The 22,122-nt window shown below is 47.0% G+C and overlaps 1 protein-coding gene across 1 annotated transcript in view; it reads right to left on the bottom strand.

Moving 5' to 3' along the window:
- Positions 1–22,122, bottom strand: part of TEX2 (testis expressed 2) — a 108,412-nt gene that overhangs the window by 13,537 nt on the left and 72,753 nt on the right. Inside the window, exons 6-8 of the mRNA XM_065908689.1 lie at positions 15,298–15,444; positions 10,557–10,656; positions 820–952 (exon numbers count right to left, since the gene is read on the bottom strand). Of these exons, the coding sequence (XP_065764761.1) occupies positions 820–952; positions 10,557–10,656; positions 15,298–15,444 (380 nt within the window). The remainder of the gene's footprint in view (positions 1–819; positions 953–10,556; positions 10,657–15,297; positions 15,445–22,122) is intronic.

Below are 22,122 nucleotides of genomic sequence, written 5' to 3'. Positions count from 1 at the left end.
ACCAGGTGCTGGGAAGGTGGCTCCTGGTGGCATTTCTTATCATTTTACTGCTCATTCCATGCAAATGGGTTATAGATGTGAGATGCAGGCTCTAATCAGAATTTTTCAGTCTGATAATAATTATATAATTTAAATTTGTCATCTGAAGCAGTCATTTTTAAGGTGTGTGGGAACATAAAAGGTCCCAGCTTATTCAGTCTAGGCATCTAAGGGAAAAAAAATCAACTTCATCAACTGGCTCAAAAATTGGGAATATTTACAAAATCAGACAACTCCAGGGCAGATGCAGTATCTTCTACAAAGAAAGGCATTTACTAAGAAAATCAGTGTTGTCTTATTTAGGGAAAATGTGTTTCAAAATACTTTAGAAGCACCCTCTTGGCTGCAAAATCAATCATCTAATTATAAATAATTCTGACACTGTGATTAAAGCAGATAGACCCCCGAAGGACCTCAGCCCGGCCCACATATTGCTATCTGTGGCTGTAAGTTGGAGAAGGAACTTTCTGGATGGTGATTCTTTTCACAGAGCATTTTACTGTGCAGCCTGCCCTGCTGATCTGAATCAGGGATGCTTCCTGGGTAATCAGTACTGTGCAGCCCCGAGGCTGCTGGCCGGAGGCACTGTGCAGAGGTGGGGATTCATGGTCTGCAGGGGATGAAACCAGGACACATTCCCTGAAATCCTCTGTGGCCAGGAAACACTTTGATGGAAGCTCACTCAACCTTGGGTCTACTACACAACAAAGCTGCTTCTCAAGGGCTGGAGGGAGGAGGCGGTTCCCCAGGGTCGGGTAAGTAAATTCATATAGCCCTTACCCTTCTTTGCCAATTTCGCCAACCTTCAGGGCTTCAACAAGAGGCTCTTTACCTAGTTTGGTCAAATTCATTTTGGTCTCGAGAGTCATCAGAAAGGACCCGTTGTAGGACATTTCCAAATCGATCCAGAGTCCTAGAGAAAGAGTTAAAAAATAAAAAAAGGTTTCTTTCCCCCAGAAAAACATGACTACGAATAACAGTATTAAAACTTATATTTTAAAGTATCTAAGTAGGTATCACATTGTAAGTCTATATATACTGCCTGTACTACCAAGGCATGTGAGAGGAGACTGTGAAATGAGAAGCTTCTAGAAATAGTTCAAGCATCTGGAAAATTGCCAGCATTTCAACACCCACTATAGTGATCACAGTGACCTCAGCACACGTTGTTAAGAGATGGAAGGGTCCGGTCCTCTGGGTTCTTCTTACACTTAGTAAGAAACACAACCCCCAGGAGGAGAGGGCTTGTCCCAGGACAAAGGCGGGACGATGTCTGCTGATTCTCAGCGGGTTAGAGGCAGAGGAGACGTGCAGAGACTTCACAGCAGGTTGGGCTCTTTAAAGACATAAGTGAGAACCACTGTCTTTCTTAAAATTCTCCCCTCTTGGGGAGTGGAAGTGGGGAGGGGCACAGAAAATGGTTCAGGTTTAGCTTGGTGTGATAAGGATGGTGACAAGACCTTTTACAACCCTTTTCTTTCTGGAAATTGTGTAGTAATGGAAGCAAAAGAATTTATATTCCAGCCCCAGGATTATCCAGACAAAGCTGGGTAACCACTTTGTACCTTTGCTTTAAAACCTGTTCCTTAGAAGACACTCATGTTGATGGGAGCATATCTTAGAGGCTTTTGGCTTTGTGGAATTTCACTGGGAAGGCCCATCAGAAGTGGCCACTGACCAGATGTCTAAAATGCAAACAGAGGTCATCTCATGACCTTCTACCCAGGGTCCTAGAATTCAGCAGGCAGGACAGACCACACTGATTTTGACACTCCATGCACCACGCCACCTCATGGACTTCCCGTCAAAATGTGGTCCTTCAAGTGGGTGTTTAGATGCTAATAAACGTATAGATACTCATAAGACAAATAATATCTGAAAGGAAGCAGGAAATTAATTGAAAATCATGTTCACACACAGCCGCATTTTCAAGTAATTATAGTAAATAACCTATTCCCTGTTTGGTCACCAAGCATTAATTGTATAGCTCCTTACTAAAGGCAGAATAATTTCCATTTTGCTTTCACCAAACTCCTTTTTATCATAATTGAAGGTAATTATTTTCCATGAATGACCTGGTCTAATTGATATGCAGATCAGCTGTGAATGTCTTTGCAGCAACTCACAAAACTGCTCTATTTCTTGCTTACGTTAAACACTTAAAAATCATTAATTAGCTTGCTCTCCAAAGGCGCTGTTACTGGAAATAAGGGCACATCTGCTCTAATAAAGATATTTAGTCATTAATCACTTCCAAAAGAAAGGGGATTCGGGTAAAAGGCTTGATATTAATAGATTTTTAAACTCAATATAAACAGAACATCAATAAAGAAGATATTTCTTTAAAAAAAAAAAAGTCATTTGTTTTTGTGTATCTCCAGCTTTATTTAACTTGAGAATCAATAGACTCAAACTACCTGCTTGCTGTGTGTGTTCATACAGGATCCTTTCCTTTGAAAACCCTACTCAGGTTTCCAATAAATATTACTAGTTCAGACTCCCTTTGAAGGTTGGCATATTTATATACATATAATATGTATATTATATATTATATATAATATGTATATAACATATATGTATATATTACATATTATATTATGTATATAATATATACATATATGTATACATATATACATATACGTGTATGTTATATATTATATATATATATAATATGTATATATTATACATGTATATATATATACACACACACTTTTTTTTAGTGCTAACAAGTTTTAAAATTCCAGAGTCATACATAACTTTCCATTTGTACTTATCCTTAGCTTCCCTCTTTATTTTTTAAAATTAGTTTATTTAATTGGAATACAACTGCTTAACAATGGTGTGTTAAGTTTCTGCTGTAGAACAACTTGAGTCAGCTAAGGCTGTCATGTTAAAAGAACCAGAATTTTACTTATTATAAAGTGGAAGCGTTCATCTGTGTTTTAAATAAGGGTATATGGATAAAGGTTTGGTAAACAGCTGGCCCACACCCTGGTCATCGGGACACTCCAGTCAAGTCACCTGTGGCCTGGCCCCCTGAGCTGAGGCTGGAAGGAGGGCAGAAGAGTACATGGAGCCCGGTCACATGGACAGGGCTTGGGTTCCCCGGGAAATTTCTCGGCCTTCGGGCACCAGCCTCCTCCTCTGCACCAGGGGACGACGCCGCTCACATAGCCAGCGCCTGGTGCACCCTGGCAGGGCTCTTCCTTTTCTGCGCCATCGCCAGCCCACTTCCTTCCACGACTCTGGGCTGCAGCCTAGCTTGCTGTTGTTGCCGTGGCTCCTGGGAACCAGACCAGAGGAGGCCAAGGGGCCAGAGGGAAGAGGCTGCACCGGGCAGCCAGACAGCCCTGTCTGGCTGGGGAGCGGGGGATGGTACATGGACATCTGACCAAGCTTCTGCATAGGGGATGGAGCTTGTTTTTGTATCACTGTGTATGTCCCATGACGGTTGGATGGCATCACCAATTCAATGGACATGAACTTGGGCAAACTCCAGGAGACAGTGAGGGGCAGGGAGGCCTGGTGTGCTGTAGTCCATGGGCTCAAAAGAGTTGGACACGACTAAATGACTGAACAGAGTATGTCCCATGAGACCCACCCACAGGGCCCTGCGCAGTCCTCGTTCTTAGTGAAGATATAGAGTCAAGAATGGTTTGAGAATCTTTAAATACAGACACAAAGTACAAACACTCAAATTATCCTAACATGGCGTGCTTGCGTTCAGCTGAGGATGACTATTTGACCATTAGATGCAAAGAAAAAACATGTTTCTGTGACAATGATTCAGCTGCAAAAATCGCCCTGAAAACCTTGGAGCACATACACCTGAAGCCAAGACCACCTGGTTACATAAAGAGAGTCAGGAGTTCCCACCTTGCAGAACTGAAGGATGAAATCAACAGTTACCAGAAAGGTTGTCTTCTTCCTGGGGACAAATTAGCAACACTGAAGTGGGGACACACACCGTGTCCTGAGTGGCACCCTAACCCTAGCGGGCTGCACACTCCTCACCTGGCTGAGTGCAGGAACTGTTTCTTCTGGGCTCTTGACAAAGGTTAAGACTTCCTTGGGAGGCATTTCATTTAAAATGCAGCTTCCAGACTCCCCTGGTGGTACCGTGGATAAGAATCCCCCTGCCAATGCAGGGGACACAGATTTGATCCCTGATCTAGGGGATTACCATCTGCCGCAGAGCAACTCAGCCTGTGCCTTAGAGCCCAGGAACTCCAAGTGCTGAGCTCACACTCCCCAGAGCCGGTGGTCCTCAGCAAGAGAAGCCACCACTGTGAGAAGCCTGTGCACCGAGACTAGAGTAGCCCCCATTTGCCGCAACTAGAGAGAAAACCCATGTGTAGCAACGAAGACCCAGCGCAGCCAAAAAAGTAAATTAATAATAATAAATAATTTTAAAAATTCTGCTTCCTATAATCACCTGGCCTTGGTAGCACTTAAGGGCAAAAACTAGGAGTTAAGGAGCAGGATAAATTTTTAAGACAGGAGTAAGGTGGCTCCCCCGTGGCTCAGCGGTAAAGAATTCACCTGCAGTGTAGGAGACACAGGAGAGGTGGGTTCAATCCCTGGGTGGGGAAGATCCCCTGGAGAAGGGAATGGCAACCCACTCCAGTATTCTTGCCTGAAGAATCCCATGGACAGAGAAGCCTGGCGGTTTACAGTCTGTGAGGTTGCATAGAATCAGACAAGACTGAGCACCCCGAGAGGCTCTCTGGAAAGGGCATGAACACAAAGGGTCTTGTCTCAGTCTGCTCAGGCTGTGTAACAAAATACCACAAACTGCGTGGCTGAAACAACGGATGCTTATTTGGCACAGTTTTGGAGGCTGGAAGCCCAAGATGAAGGAGCCAGCTGATCCATTCCTGCTGAGGGCTCTCCTCCTGGCTTGCAGACAGCCACCTTCACCTGTGTCCTCCTGTGGCAGACAGCGGGTTAGCTCTCTGGTCTCTTCTCTAATCCCATCGTGACATCATCTAAACCCAATCACCCCAAAGGCCTTGTCTCTACCATCTCATTGCAGGTAGGGCCGCAACAGATGGATCTGGGAGGGGCACAAACACTCAGTTCATGAGGTCTCTACCACACAAGGGGTCTTCATGTTGCGAGGCTGTCCCGTGGTGAAGGGTGGCACCTGATTGCCAACAAGTCCCTGTTGGCCTTTCACTGGCAACAGGGGAAACACAACTTACAATGAACATGACAAACTTCAGTCAGGCTTCACACAAGGACCTGAAGAGCTCAGAAGGTTGTTTTTCTGTTCCCCTTTTTTTATCTTTTAACATAGCGTCTGTCTTTTTTTTTCCTCCTGGATGCACTGGGTCTTATCTGCGGCACTTGGGACCTTTATCACGTCATGCGGGATCTTTCTCGTTGCAGTGCACGGACTCTCTAGTTGTGACTCCAGGGCTCAGCAGCTGCAGGGCGCAGGCTTAGTAATTCCACGGCATGTAGGATCTTAGTTCCCTGATCAGGGATCAAACCACTGGACCACCAGCAAAGTCCTGTTTATTGAGTTCTTGACACAGGCTATCAGAGCTCAAGATGCTAAGCTAAACCCCTAGCCTCAGGCAGTTGATGCCTGAAGAATAACAACAACGGCCTGGGCCGCGGGGAGCAGAGCAGACTGAGACGCCACCACAGGTAAAACACGTACCCTGGTGCGTGTCACCCGAGACAAGTAGAACAGAGCTTCTTCCACCTTCTCCCTGGTAGTTGATTTAATAGATTCTACTAGGGCTTCCCTGGTGGCTCAGTGGTAAAGAATCTGTCTGATAGGCAGGATGGGTTCAATCCCTGGGTCAGAAGATCCCCTGGAGAAGCGCGTGACAACCCACTGCAATATTCTTGCCTGGAGAATCCCATGGACAGAGGAACCTGGCAGGCTACAGCCCATGGAGCTGCGAAGAGTCGGACACACTAAAGTGACTGAACACAAAGGCATTAAGACTAAGAAGCAGTCTTACCATGTTGGTAAGAATCTAGTACTTTCACTCAGCAATTCACTGTTGTGTTTACTATTAAAATAACTAAGTAAAAAATAAATAAAATAAAATAACTAAGTGACCTCAGTCTCACTGGAACGGGTTTAAGGGGCAGGGGCAGCACAGGAGGTAAGAGGCCCTACAAGCCTTGCTCACTGAGCCCAGCTCATGTTACCTGCTCCTCCACTTCACTCTACCCGTAATTGATGGCTGATTTTTCTCTTTGAAAGCCAAAATCTGGCATCCAAAGAACAAAAGCTCTCAAAATGGAAGATGTAGTCATATGTTATCAAGAACAGACGTTTGAGCTATTCAGCTCTTAGACAAGCACATCGGTGACTGTTCTGCTCCTGGCAAACAGACCGGCGCCACGTCGCTCCCTCGGATACCACAGGGAACTAGGATTGTTCCTCGTATTCGGGTGTGTCCTTTAGGACAGATGTCATCTTTGGTTCTTTCAACCTGTAACTGCTCTCGGAACGGCTCCACCTTTCAAGGTCGACACAGTCCCAAATCAGAGTCTCTCCTCTCCACCTCACCCAAGACCTGCAAATGGGTACATTTTTATCCTTTCTGCAGAAAATATACTTTTTCTTCCTGCAACACCATCTGGCCAGACAGTGTATGTGCCATTCTTGTGCTGAGCCCCACAGTCTGGCTTTGTCACGGTGGTCAGCCCCGGGCAGCTGCTCTCTTGATGAGGGTGTAGCCGACAGAACGGGCAGCTCACAGCTGACTCTGGTTGCACTCAGTTCACAGCACTGAATAAAGGCACCAGGCACCATAAATCAAGGTCCACAAGACAGTGTAGATGGTGGACCTGCCAGTCACGACTATGGGCATCTCTGGAGACAGACCAGCTTCCCATTCCTGTGCGACACACAGTCATCTTTCCAAAGAATCTGAGCTCTTTCATGCAAACCTGGGTTGCTAGTTGGGTATCTTGAAACAGGGAAAGCCGGTATCACACGGCACTCTTTCCATCCGCTCAGTGACCATCTATCTGCAGACTTAACTCCATGTCGCAAACGTCCTGAAGACTAAATGAACTAATCTGAACCTGAGGGGGTCATACTCCATGTCCCTGGTCCATCCTGACACTGCTGACGCCCCCGCAGGTACTGCTCTGAGACCTCTGGTCCCAGGTGTGGAAGATAAAAGCCTGGCCGACGGCCGAGGGTCCCCACTGCACCCCTTCAGGAAGATTTTCCTGGTCAAGCTTTGCAGCAGCGAACACCGACAGCTTCCTGTGCGTCACGTGTGCTCTCTGAGGGTAACGCAAAGCGTTTCGTCTCCACCATGACCAACAAAGGAGACGCTCCTGCCCTCAGCACTCTGTGGATGAGGAAACCGAGGTGCTGGGTGCTCAGTAACCTCCTGAGGCCTTGCTGTGGGATCACAAAGGAGCAGTGCCCGAAGGCAGGTGGCCTGGCCCAGAGCTGGTGTGCACGTGAACCTCTGGCCTGGAATCTGTGGAGCAGGATGAAGGCGAGGCTGCTGAGTGGCCTCTGGCATGTCACCCCCTCTCTGGGCTTTGGCGTGTGCATCTAAACAGGGCAGGGTCCTGCTAGGGAACCTCCAATTGCCTTCTCAAGTCTAAACCATCAATCTAACCAATTCTTTAAGAGTTGGAAAAAGGAGCTATATATTTTCAATGAATTTTTTAGTTTAAACTTTTTGCTTTCTATTGGGGCACAGCCAATTAACAATGTTGTGATAGTTTCAGGTCAACAGCTGTGAAGGGACTCAGTCATACATATACATGTATCCATTTTCCTCCAAACTCCACTCCCAACCAGGCTGCCACATAACACTGAGCAGAGTTCCCTGTGCTATACAGTAGGTCCTTGTTGGTTATCCATCATTTTAAATTAGCTTTTATCCATGAGAAAAAAAACTCAGGAGAGAATGGACCGAGAATGTACCAAATGTAGCAGAAACAGTCACCCGGTTATCTCTGAATGGTGGGATGAAGGGTTATGTTTTCCTTTTTCCTTTTCTAAATATTCCAGCTTTCCCCACTTTGGGTATCCGTTGGATGAATGAAGGTATAAACATTACCCTAACAGAGTTAATAAAACAACCAGAAAGAGCCTGGCCTGGTGGCCCTCCAAGGTCAGGCCCGGGGGAGAGCAGCCGGTGGGGACGAGGGGTGGGAGGGGGAGGCTGTGTGGCCTGTGGGGAAGGAAGGAGACCAGTCCCTGCCCACACGAGGTGTGCGTGGGGTGGGCAGGGGTCAGAGAAAGAAGGCGCACAACCAATTTCTAAGGGATGGCCACTCTCCACCTTCTGGCCACCCGCCACTGGTAGGAAGTGAAGGTGCCCAGGAGATAAGAGTCCTTTCCCCTTATTTGCTGCACGAGAACCCGGCTACGTGTCCTGGAGCCAGGACAGGTCAGTGATGGCAGATGACTCTAGGGAAGTCCCTAGAGTCAGTTTTAACAAGTCACTCCTGATTTTAATTTCCTCCAAAGCAAAGGTTTCTCTTAAGAGCAATGGAACCCAAGCCAAACCGTCTCTTCATGTTCATTTCTGTTTTACCATCACATGCATCCTTTGCAGGCTTGGAAAAACCTAATTTGATCAAACTTTCAAAACCCACAGGCTTTACGTCTTTATCTTTCCTTTCTTTAGTAACATTTCCTCCCTTGTTACGTAAGCAGGCAGATCTCTACAATTTGCCCCGAAAGGAGTTAAGTAAGCCTCAGATGGATTAAAAACTGGCAAAGCTTTGATCTGTATAATAAAACGTCTGGCTGCAGCTCTGGCTCCAGAGGAACAGGAAAGAGACTTGAGACTGAGGCATTTAGTGTATTTCACTCAAAGCCTCACAAAGCTGCCCTAAGAGGCTGCGGAGTTCACAGCCACCGGAACGCTTCTTAAATGCTTCAAAGCCCAGCTTCAAAGACTAGCTCTGGCCCTGCCCCCCTCTCTTTGGAAATTTCTACTAATTCAACAAAGGACAGTCCTGAGATAAGAGACTGCAAATGCATTAGAAAACAGAGCATGCACACATATTATTTTATTTACTTTCTTTAAGCCCAACTCTCAGGAGGTTTATGTTAGTTGATCATTTACCAGTTCGTTACTAGTCAATTCCTAAAGAGGCAAAGGGCAACCCAGAGCCTGCTAGAGCCAGAGGAAGGCAGGCCGTCCTGGAATGCAGACGGGGCCAAGATCCGGGCTCTGCACCTGACATGTAGATAATGCAGCTTTTAAAATTTCACTCACAGTTGACAAAACTCTAGTAAGGCCATTTGTAAAGAAACAATCCTTTCCAGCTTTACTCTTGGTGAACCAGAAATTAACGAAACCTAGGAACACTCAGCTTTATCTAAGTGTAGACATGATTAAGTGGTCACAGGTGATCTCAACATGCTATTAGATGGACCTCTGGATTTGCAAATATTTCTCTGATCTTTCTCTGAAATCGATGAGATGCTAAGAACTAGGAAATATGGGCTTCACTGTCAGATGAAATACTTGCTAGAGCTGCTAACTGTAGAGCTGGAAAAAAAAAACTCTTTGCATTTACATCAAATGTATACAACACAGAACTTGATTTCACTAAATATGTTCAGGAGTCATCTGATGGAGCCTTACAGGATAAAAGTAGATGCTAGGAGTCTATAAATTTTACAAAACATTTACTTCAAAACAAACATCACTCTCTTGAGAAGTTGTGATTATTTTCTCTCTTACTTTGTTCTCGAGCTTTTTGCGGAATAATATAAATCTAGTTTAAGGGGAAAGAGGCTTGGGGCTTCCCTGGTGGTCTAGTGGTCTAGTGGTCTGCCAATGCAGGGGACACAGGTTCCGTCCCTGGTCCAGGAAGATCCCATGTGCCTCGGGGCAACTCAGCTGGTGCGCCACAACTAGTGAGCCCACGGACCGCAACCAGCAAAGCCTCAAGCCCTAGAGCCTGCATTCTGCAATGAGAGAAGCCGCAACAATGTGGGAGGTGAGCGGGCCTGAAGCATAGCCGTCGCCTCTCGCCCTGGCAAGGGCAAAGGCCATGCAGAGCCTGGTCACACAAAAGCTCAGCCCCCAGTAACTGGCAGAGCAGCATCTTTGGGCTGGAGGAGGATCTTTAAGGATCCAGAAGACTAGAAGGACTAGGAGGGAAAGTCCAGATATACTCCCCAGCATTTTAAGGCTGTGACCATTAAGAACAGAAGACACACAACATGAACTATGGTTAAAAACACCTCCCCTAAAGGGAAAGTTACTCAGCTGTGTCTGACTCTTTGTGACCCTGTGGACTATACCCGCCAGGTTCTTCTGTCCATGGAACCCTCCAGGCAAGAATACTGGAGTCAGCTGCCATTCCCTTCTTCAGGGAATCTTCTTGACCCAGGGATCAAACCCACTGCAGGCAGATTCTGCACCAGGGAGGCCCCAAAACAGGGAAGCCTCCAACTCTCACCAAACACAAAGCCTTGGTTTTCAATCTGCAGTGGTGGCAACATTTTAACATTCATATAATCACTCAGTTCCTCTCTAGAGCCAGATAAGAGTTACCTTGGTGGTCAACGTAAGGCTTGAAGGCCTGCAGGATTTTTGGCACAGCTACCCCCATGTCAAGTTCCGTCAGAGTTAGCTCATTCATGAAGTACGGGAGCTGGAAGAGAGAAGGGAAAACGAAGGAGACATGTCAGTAGCCTGGTTAATGTTAGAAGTGCACAGCCTCAGAGGGAACGATGGTCCAGGTGTGGGGAACACATTTATTTAGCCAAAACTGATTAAGCACACACCACACATGACGCATCATGTTACAGACAGAGCCATGGACAAGTCAGGCAAGGCCCTTGCTCTCATGGGGTTTAGGTTGAAGGGGCAGAAACAGAAAAGTAGACAACTAGACAACCTAACTTCAGAGACTGATTGGGCTACAGAGAAAACAAGATGGGTGATGGGGAGGAGGAAGGCTGGGGAGTTTTGGATAAGGTCAGCGAAGGCGTCTCTGAGGGTGTTGACTGTGGAGAAGGAATCAGTCGTGCTGGTCAGGTTAATAATGCCCAGGGTTGGCTGAAGTCTGGGAAAACGGACCCCTCTGAGAGGACTAGTGGGGAAGACAGGAAGTCACTAGAACATTGACTGTAGGCCAACTTACCACATGTATTAAAATCCTTCACACACAAAAAAATCACGTCCTTTGACCCCTGTGCTAGACTTTTTCCCTTGCCCCCGTGGATTTGAGTTCCTCTCTACAGCCCGGGAGGCCGGTCTGCGGGAACCGCACAATGACCTCTCTTGCCCTCTGACTTCTGCTTGAGCTTGGCCAGTGGGACACACGAGTGTGCAAGGGGCCGGGAGGTACCGGGAGGGAAGTACAGTCGGGCACTCGTCCCCTCCCTTCGCTCAAGGCCACAGCTCCTGCCAGACAGGCGGCACCTTCGCACAGACACCGAGCCTGAGTTTGGGTAACCACTCCCCGCCAGCCCTGGGGTACTGCCCTAGGCCTTTCGGTTTCTCTGCATCAGTCCACACCTTCCTAAATCCTCCCTTTATTAAACTCTCCCCTGTGGCTTGTTCCATCTGAATGTGTCATGTGTTTCCCACTGGGACCCTGACTAACACAGCTGTCAGTGAGAATTTACTCTAAATGAACTAAAATAAGAGTGCTGGTATCATGCTTAGAAATTCCTACTTCATCTCCAGAGCACAAAAATTAATTCTATGCTTCCTCCACCTGGATTAATGTATGTTATGTATATTTTAAACAATATAGTTTAGTTAGTCCATTCCTAATTTTAGCATAAGACATAAATTAGGAATCTACCTTAGTTTTTTCCCCAATGACTACTCAGGCATCTTAACCTATTTCTAAATCTTTCCCTACTGACCTGCAAAGCCACCTTTCAACATGAGATTCCTATCTCACTGGAGTCTGTATTGAGCACTGTTTCCTAACAGTATCAAAGTGCTTTTATTACTGTAGCTTTAAAATACATTTTTATGTCTGGCAAGTCCATCTCTTTTCTTTTCCCCAGAATTTTCTTAGTCTCCTAAGTACTGCTCCAGTTAAACATTAGAATAATTTTGTAAAATTTAGAATATAATTAAGAGTTAAAAAAAAATTGAACATATGCTGAACATCTCCCATAAAATGAGAAGCATCGAGCCAAGCATGAATTTCGTGCCTATTTGAGCTGGACCTCTTTAGCTGTCTCTCTGCAAAGAAACTCAAGATATTTTCAGGATTCGCCAGTCAGAGAATGTCATCTTTGATTTTTTTGTGGAGATGGAGGTGTTAAATAGGTTATGATGTCTGAGACGGACAAAACGTGACTACAGTATTCAAATGTGTGTTCTGAATTGGTGGTTGCTTTATTTGGAAAACCATTTTTCCAAAGCATCAATGTTATATGGTACTTGGCCTCCCAAGCAGCCTACAGAAATGCTACTTGGCCAAGAATGTAGCCAAAATCTGGCACCCCTGCCCCAGTCCTGTGTGTCTATTATTGTCATTCTAACACCCAGTGTTTCTGGAGCAGGTCAGGTTTCCATGGGAACAGGAGCCGACACCGAGACAGGGAGTGGACTGCAGACAGAGAATGTGGAGTCCCTCCCTGTGCCCCGTCCAGGTTCCCGCCCACCCTCATCCTGGCTCCCTGGAGTCCCCAGAGGGCAGAGGTAGGGCCTGAGATGAAAGCGGGAACTGAAGGAGACCAAGAAAGGCTTGGTGTGGTGGTGGGCACCAATTACCAGTGAGCAGGAGTGGGGGTGGAGAGCAGCCAGGCGTCTCTCCCACTTACTTACCTGAGTGCCCAACTCCAAGCTTCTGCAACATTTCTAACCAACCCCATACCTCTCCCTTGCTCAGATCTATGGTCTGAATCCAAACTCTCAGGACCAGGCCCAAGAGCAGCTTCCTTTCTGCCCTGTGGGGGCGGGGGAGGGCCAAGGAAAGGTCACTCCCCCAACAGAGACGCTCCTCTTCCCACCCAAGGGAACCCAGGGTGTGCGCTTTACCCTTCACGTAAACCCAGCTGGGGACCGGGCACTCTCCAGGTTGCTGGGGGGTGAGTCGGAAACCACTGCAGTAACTGAGCAGCATCTGCTGACCTGGGCACAGAGGCCACAACTACCGGGGGCTCCAAGGTGGAGCCGGAGCAGCCGGCCAAGCAGGGTGTACCTGCTGTCGGGACAGAGACTCAGCTTGTTTTACACCCATCACCGGGCACCAGCTACACACACAGGGCTGCTCTTTCACGACGTGAGCCATAATCGCAGGTGAAGGTAACAACCCGAGCCTGCAGCCAGCCAAGAGCTGCCCGTGAGTCAGGCCCTCGAGGAGACCAGGAGACAGGGCAGAGCTCTGTCCCGGGGGCAGCTGGGGCTCCTCCAGCCATTCTGGCTCCTGACTGGTCATTCACTAACGCTCGCCACTGGGTTTACAGAACGGCCCTGCCTAGGGGGACTTGGCTATTTGCTGATTGTAGTTCTCTTGGCAGGGGTGGTGGCAGGTCAGAAGTGGGGTGATACCCTGCTGCTTTCCGGCTTATCCCATTGCCAGGCTCCCCCCTCTAGTCTGCAGGGCACTTCTGGGGGCAACAGCTCAGGTGGGGGTGGGGGGTAGGAGGTGCTGAGGCTGGCACTGCGGGGAGGACAGCCCCCGCCTCTGAACTGCTGGTGCTGCTGGATCGGGGCCCCTTTCTCCTCCCTGACCTCCCAGCACTCTGACCTCAAAATACGGGAGGAGGTTTAAGTTTGTGTCCTGCAAAATAGCCCACATGACCAGCCAGCAAAGGGAGAAGAAGAAAATGAGAGACTTTTCTCAACCTCTTCTGGGTTAAGGGACCCCACCTTTAACCTGGGGTGGACTCCCAGCACCAGCACTCTGATACCGTGTCCCAGTCTGTTCTGGAACGTCTGTAACGGGAGAGTGGTGTCCCTCGTCACCATGATCTGTGGCCCTCCTGCTCAGGGAAGCGCCCACGACAGTCTCTGGGAGAAGAGCGGTACCAGCCCCGCCCTGCACCTCCACCCAGACCTCAAGCCCTCCATGGTTTTCCAGAAAGGGGAGGAGGCTGAGCGAGCTCCAGGGTGGCTGCTGGCCTCTGTACTCCAAACACTGCCTCCTGCTTCCCCGGGGACCTGGCCAGCAGAGCAGGCAACCCTCAACTCGCCCGGAGAACACAAACAGGCTGACCCTTGTCCACAGAGCCTGCCCTGAACTCTGCCTCGAAACCCGCTCCCCTGGCTGAGGTGATGCCCCTTCCTCTTCCTCGGGGCCTGGGGAAGGGACGACAGTGAGCCGCGTGTCAGGGAGAGCCTGCCTGAGTCAGGAAGGGCTCTGTTCATGATCTAAAGGAACCAAACCAAAGCTCCTCCACGTTCACAGTTTCTTCGAACACCGTTTTACCTTCATTCACTGTCTCCTAACATGGAGTCCCTGAACTCTCGAGATCATGGGCAGGATTCTGTGTCACGGTGCTTTCTTCTAGGGAAAAGATCCATATGTTTCTGCTTCTCCAAAGTGGCTATGACCCAAAAGACACTGACTTTAGCTGCTGACTGGGCAAGCTCTCCGTGAGGATCTGCGGACCACGGTGACTCTTCCTTGGCAGGGTGTTCACTGGATCAAAAGCTTAAGTCTCAGTCACCTAACTCAGGTCTGCTGGTTGGCAAAGGTGGTACTAAATGAGTCACTAAGTGGCAACCATGAAGAACACTTATGCAAGTTTAGACTCACTTCCAAGCAGGCCTACAGCAGCATCGGGACTGTTTCTTCAGCAGAGAGAGAGCCCAAAATAAAAACACCATCTGGCCAGAAGTAAAGGTCAAATGCAGACACACTGAGAGCGCAACAGAGGCCTTCCCAGCTTTGAGAGGAGTTGGGAAAGAGGCCTCATGTAGCCTGGCATTTTCCTCACAGCACATGCTGTGTGGCTGGGTGAGCTCTCCCGCCACACGATTCAAGTTCATTACTAACTTAAAGGTAACAGAATTCCACACAGCGAAACAGCTACAAAAGCTCACATGGTCCCAGATCGAATCCTGGATTGGATAATCCGAGAGTGGATAACAATGAGGGCCATGGAAGAAAAAAAAGTAAACAGGAGCAGTCACTAAATCCCCAGATGCAGTTAGTCAGATGGTCAAGGTCACAGCCCAGATGTGTTATTTGGTAAGAACTCACTACTCTCCATTTGTTCTATGTTTTCAACCTCATTATTTTTCACTTAGGACATAACGTATAAAATTTCCAGAAGTTAAGACGTGATGAATTGGAACACTCTTGTGTGGAAAACAATACCTTTATTTTGCTGAGTTTCATTTGGATTTTCTTAGACACCAGATCAGACCAGTACTTCTCTCCTAAGAAGTCCCAAAACATTCTTCCAAGCAAGGCATTCACCCAGGCTTCCTGTTCCTCCTCCTCAGAGGGTGGCGCCTCTGGCAACTGGCAAAAGGAAAGGGCCCAAAATTAGCTAGAAAGCAACTGGAGAACAAGACAGGTGCTTATTTTTATAAAGTCACTGACGGTTCCTCCCTCTCGAGATGGGGGAACCACGTGAGTCGTATTTCTTCCCTATAAATTACAAGTCCCACATTATGTCAGTGAACAAGAAAAAGAGAAACAAAAGCCACCATCACCAATGAAAACCCCTCTTCATCTATTTTCATTTGCTACCAGTCTTCTCGTGAACCAGCTAATATTTCATACAATTAGCTCAGCCATATTACCCTACTGCACCCCCCACCCGCCCCCAAATCAGCTTGGTACCAACGTTCTGACTCAATGACACATCTCATCAAATGCTTGCCTATCTTTCTTCCAGTTAAGACTCCCAGGACATCTAACCGTCAAGCTGGTCTCCCCAGACAGCCCCAGAACTCTCACATTTAGCCTGACTCCTATGAGGTCACGATTCTCTTGGGCGAGGGGCAAGGGTTGCTTAGAAATACTGGTGTCTGGGTCCTATATCCGGAGATGCTAATATGAGTGGGTAAGAGGATTTTCTGGAAGCTCTCTCATGGATGCAATGAGCAGGTGAGGTTGAGACCCACAGCCCTCGATGAGAGAGGGGAATTCTGTGCAGCTCCCACAGCTGTCCTCACCCATCTCTGCCCAGGCCTACCCTCCACTGGATACAATCCATCCCCAACGCCTGTCACGGCCAACATGCGAGGTGGTGGTGGTGGTATAATCGCTAAGTTGTGTCCGACTCTTGCGACCCCATGGGTCATAACCCTCCAGGCTCCTCTGTCCATGGAATTTTTCAGGCAAGAATAACTGGAGTGCATTGCCATTCCCTTCTCCAGGGGATCTTCCCAACCCAGGGATTGAACCCAGGTCTCCTGCATTGCAGGTGGATTCTTTACCATCTGAGCCACCAGGGAAGCCCAACGTGGGAGGTGGGAAAAGAGCACAGCCTGTTAGCCTCTAATTTCCAAGGCTGAGTACTGAGCCCTAGACTCTTGGTGGGAGAGGGCCCGGGTGGGGGACAAGCAGAGGGAGAAGTGGCCACGACACCCAGGGCCCCTCTGAGAGCACAGGTGATGCTTGGGGCATCCACTGACCCCACACCCAGCCCTAGGATAAGACTCCTTCTCAGGCTCCCTCATCTACATCTCACAATACCCCAGAAAGACAGGACTTTTACTTCTATTTTAGGGAGGAGAAAACAGACTCAGCCCTGATCAGTGCCCTGCCTGAGGCCCCTAATTCATCAGCGCAGCCTGACTCACAGCCCCTCCCTGTCCCCCAGTGCTCCGTCCTGTGGGAGGAAGCAGGAGTGACTGGCCCCTGGTGTGACAGCCGTGTCCTGTGCCGAGGGCTCTAATGAGATGACAGCTTCACAGAGTCAATTAGCCTTGGAAGGCAAAGGCCAAAAGAATGAGAAATGCAGGATCTGTGGGCTATTCACCCTTTCTCTTCCCTCTGCGGTTGATACAAATGCATTTGGATTGTCCTCACGGCTGCCTGCAGCCATTACACGCAGCGGATGCCTCTGTGCTCCACGCGTGCAGGCTCACGCCCGTCATGTCTGTCCTGGGCAGCCCCACACAGCTGTGTCCTAGGCTGGTGGCAGAGTATATGTGTGTGTGGCCTGCTGTTCATGCACTTGACACTTAAAAGACCTGGTGACGTGCAAGTGTCCTCAAGGTCTATGGCAGGTATTTATGTGTGACTCTTCTGAAGTCCGGAGCCCTTAGGGTCTGACCCAGTTGAACCGGTCACTGAGCGTGTGTGGAGCTCGGCAGATCACCCAGCGCCCACCTATCCTCTACTCCTATCAGAGCATGTGGCGTTCGCTTTGGGGACGTGGTGTTCACTTGCATTTCTCAATGTAATGTTACTGCATACAAGCAGGGAGAGTCTATGAGCGAGGAGTCCTTCAAATTGGGATGCTTTCAAAGTTCTCCCTTATGAATGTTGGTGAGTTTCATTAAAAACAAAAATTAAACTCTGGTTTAAAAAATAAATACATTTCAGAAGACACGGCTCTGGCTGCCTTGTGTGAACAGCTGTGGGGTACCCTCACTGGGCCCTTGGGCTGTACAGGCTTCCACTGGCAACCAGGGCACCTCGGCCACCAGGTCCCAGATGGATGAGAGGGAGTCTGTGCCCAGCAAGCAATGTCATGCTTCAAGTAGTACGTGGCTTTTAGAATCGCTTTTTTTCTCTGCCTGAAAGTCTGCGCCCCACCCGAGGGGAATCTGGTCTAGCTCTTCCGAGGTTACTCACTGTCTCTGAGTCACATGAGATTATCCACGCAGACTTCTGAGTGAGCACTCATCCAAGGACAATGCCCTTCTCCCCTGGGAGGCCGGGCAGAGCCAAGACGCTGCCCACACAGGACAGCGCATGTTATGCTCAGATCTGTAGGCTGTACAGAGAAGAGGTCACTCTTTCCCTTCTCCTGTGGGAGGGCTTGCCCTTTACTAACCTCTCCTTACACCCGAGTTATTCACAGGAAACGGGGTTTAACACAATATAGTAAGAAACAAAGCCTATTTCACAACTTTTGTCCCAGCCAAAGGCATATGATGTGGAAACAAATTTCCGAAATTACTGACAAGCAGGTTGTGTTTTTTCTTTTCAACTGTTCCTTTTTCTAATGCAGGGTCTCTCCACAGACTTGAGGGGAACAAAGAAAAATCCAGGAGCAGCAGAACGCTGACAATGCATCAGGGCAGCTTTATGAACAAAATCTGGGTTCAACAGGCTGCTAGAAAGAATGCATTTTCAATGAAAGTCATAAACATGTAAGACCTTAAACGATAAATGTGCATATACTTCCTCAGGCTGCTATTTGGCTGCAGGGAGGAATGTGAGAAGCATATTCATGTCACCATTTCAACTAAAGATGTGTATTTAGAAAGGGTAAGTTTCTAAAAATGGCTCCCCAAATAAAGTCTGGAGAGCTCAATGGCCAGGAGCTGAAGCAAGGCCATTAGAACTGTCTGATTAGCTCTCAGGAGGTATTTTATTAAAAACTAACCCGTAGAAAGAAAATAGTACAGATTTACTTTGTGTGGTGTAACTCCTCCTATTATAAACAGCCAGATGAGCCCAGCTTTTTAGGGACAAAAAGAGCTTAGAGGCTTTGCTGCTAAGGTTTGGTCGCACACAATCTGGTGTCATGAGGGTTTCACAAAGGGCTGCAAGGTCCAGGAGAAGGCACAGTGGAAGACCCTCCCATGGGAGCTGTTTCCCCAATTACAAAACCAAGCATAAGTGCTATAGAAAACACCCATAATCCCACTATCCAGATTTAATTATTTAAAACATTTTAACTACATCTTCTTTCAGTCTGTTTTCAACATATATATACTTTTAAGAATACGTAGATTAAAAAAAACAGATATAGCTAACATGGTCTTGTATCCTTTTATAAAAACAAATTTATGGAGATATAATCCAGGAGGCACTACTGATAAAGAACTCATCTGCCAATGCAGGAGACTTAAGAGACTCAGGTTCAATCCCTGGGTCGGGAAGGTACCCTGGAGAAGGGTATGAAAACCCTCTCCAGTATTATTGCCTGGAGAATCCCATGGACAGAGGAGCCTGGCGGGCTACAGTCCATGGGGTTGCAAAGAGTCAGACACGACTGAATTGACTTAGCACACAGCACAATCCACATACCATACAATTCAGCCATTTAAAGAGCATTCAGTGGTATCTGGTATATTCAGAGTTGTGAAGCCATGAGCACAGTCACTTTTAGGATATCTTCACTACCCCCAAAGAAACCCTGTATCCACTAGCAGTCACTCCCCATTCCTCCCAACTCCATCCCCACCAGCCTGAGGCAACCAATCACTAATCCGTGGCAGTGAATTTGCCTATTCTGGACATTTCATAAAATGGAATCAAACAATATGTGTTCTTTTGTGACTGACTTCTTGCACTAAGCGTAATGTTTTCAAGATCATCCATGATGTAGCACGTATCAGTACATCCATCATTCCTTCTTGATGTGGAATAATATTCTATTATGTATATACGTCACACTTTATTCATTCTTCAATTGATGGATACTTCAGTTGTTTTCCACTTCTTGCTACTGTGAATAACACTGCTATGAACAGTTGTTCACAAGTTTTTGCGTGGACACAGTTTCATTTCTCTTAGATGTATACACAGCAGTGGAACCGCTGGACCACATAACTCTTATGTGTAACATTCTGTTGTTGTTCAGTCGCTCAGTCTTTGCGACCCCAGGGACTGCAGCATGCCAGATTTCCCTGTCCTTCACCATCTCCCAGAGCTTGCTCAAACTCATGTCCATTGAGTTGGTGATGCCATCCACCCATCTCGTCGTCTGTTGTCCCTTCTCTTGCCTCCAGTCTTGCCCAGTATCAGGGTCCCTTCGAATGAGTCAGCTCTTTGCATCAGGTGGCCAAAGTGTTGGAGCTTCAGCTTCAGCATCAGTCCTTCCAATGAATGGTCAGGACTGATTTCCTTTAGGATTGACTGGTTTGATTTCCTTGTAGTCCAAGAGACTCTTAAGAGTTCAAAACTCCCAACACAACAGTTCAAAAGCATCGATTCTTTGCCACTCAGCCTTCTTTATGGTCAAACTCTCATATACATACATGACTGCTGGAAAAATCATAGCTTTGACGATATGGACTTTGTGAGTAATGTAATGTCTCTGCTTTTAAAAATGCTGTCTAGGTTTGTCATAGCTTTTCTTCCAAGGAGTAAGTGTCTTTTAATTTTGTGGCTGCAGTCACCATCTGCAGTGATTTGGGAGTCCAAGAAATAAAGTCTGTCACTGTTTCCATTGTTTCCCCATCTATTTGCCATGAAATGATGGGACCAGATGCCATGATATTTTTTTGAACACTGGGTTTTAAGCCACCTTTCTCACTCTCCTCTTTCATCTTCATCAGGAGGCTCTTTAGCTCCTCTTTTCTTTCTGCCACAAAGGTGGTGTCATTTGCATATCTGAGGTTATTGATATTTCTGCCGGCAATCTTGAGTCCAGCTTGTGCTTCATCCAGCCTGGCATTTCACATGATGTACTCTGCATAGATGACATTCTGAGGAACCATCAAACTGCTTTCTGCAGCAGCTGTGTCATTTTATATTCCCACTGTACAAGGGTTCCAGTTTCTCCACATTCTCACTAACTGCTATTATCTTTTTCATTCTAGCCATCCTAGTGGTTTAGAAGTAGCATTGCATTATGGCTTTGATTTGCATTTCTCCAATGACTAATGACTTTGAATATCTTTCATATGCTTATTGGTCGTTTGTATATCTTTGGAGAAATATCTGTTCCGATCCTCTATTTCTTAATTAGGTTTTTGTTACTGAGTTGTAAGAGTCCTTTATATCAGTGATCCCCAACCTTTTTGGCTCCAGGGACTGGTTTCATAGAAGACAACTTTTCCATCCACCAGGTTGGTGGTAGGGGATGGTTTCAGAATGGTTCAAATGCATTATGTTTATTGCACACTTTATTTCTATTATTACTACAGCAACTCCACCTCAGATCATCAGGCGTTAGATCCTGGAGGTTGGAGACCCCTGCGTTATCTATTCTGGGCACAAGACCCTTAAGACATGTGATTTGCAAACTCTGGGTTGCTTTTTCCCTTTCTTAATGGTATGTTTGCAGCATAAAAGTTTTAATTTTGATGAAGTCCAATTTATCTTTTTTTTCCTTTGGTTGTGCGTACTTTTGGTATCTTATCTAAGAAATTTTTATCTACCTCCAAATCAGAGATTTACTCCTGTATTTTCTGTTCTAGGATCCATTTTGAGTTAACCTTTGTATACAGTGTGAGGGAGGAGTCTGACCTCATTCTTTGGCATGTGGAAGTCCAGTTGCTTTAGCACTTACTATTTGCTGAAAAGACTACACTTTCCCCCACTGAACTGTCATGACACTCTTATCTGGAGGCTTTCTAAAATTTATTTTAAAATTGGATTATATGGCTTTACATTTTTTACTTATTGTATGGTAAGCACTTCGCAATTCCACTTTTAAAAGTTTAAAAAGCAGACTCTGAGGAGGGAAAGAGGAAGTCTTGGGAAGCCACTCTGCCTGTTAACATTTCCTGGTTCCTGTTTAATTCCGGTTTGCTTTGTAGAGTTCTTATCTTCTGATAACACCAAACAGGAGGTAGTCCCTTATGATCCAGTTTTTAGGTAATGAGATAGTGGAACTAGTGATAATGAAGATAGGACTCTCCAGACCTGGGGCAGACTACAGGAGCTCTAAATAGTTTTTAACACCTTCCAGCGAAAAGCAATGTGGCAGTGTGTGATGTGATCTGAACAGCAGAGCCTCATACTTGGGGGACTCAGAGCATGGCCTCACCGATGGTCCCCCGTTCCCAGGCAGGCCGCTCTGGGGCCCCCAGAACTAGCAGCATCCCTGGCCTCGCACCCCTCAGCAAATCCACAGGCTGCCAGTGGGGTCTCCCTTCCTGAGGTGCCCACTCCAGGTAATCCCAACTTTAGACATTTCTTAAAAGCGTCCTCATTTTCTTAATTTATATCTTCTCCTCAAACCAAGGAGACTACCTCAACAAGATGGTCAAGCTGTGGGTCTTCTCAGCCAGCCTCATGGTCTCACTGTTCTAGAGGGTAAGCTGCCTGAGAAGAGAGAAAATG

Source organism: Muntiacus reevesi, chromosome 18, assembly GCF_963930625.1.
Source record: "Muntiacus reevesi chromosome 18, mMunRee1.1, whole genome shotgun sequence".
Taxonomy (NCBI): Eukaryota; Metazoa; Chordata; class Mammalia; order Artiodactyla; family Cervidae; genus Muntiacus; species Muntiacus reevesi.
The sequence above is the reverse complement of the archived record's forward strand: the minus strand, read 5'-3'. Positions and strand labels throughout refer to the sequence as shown.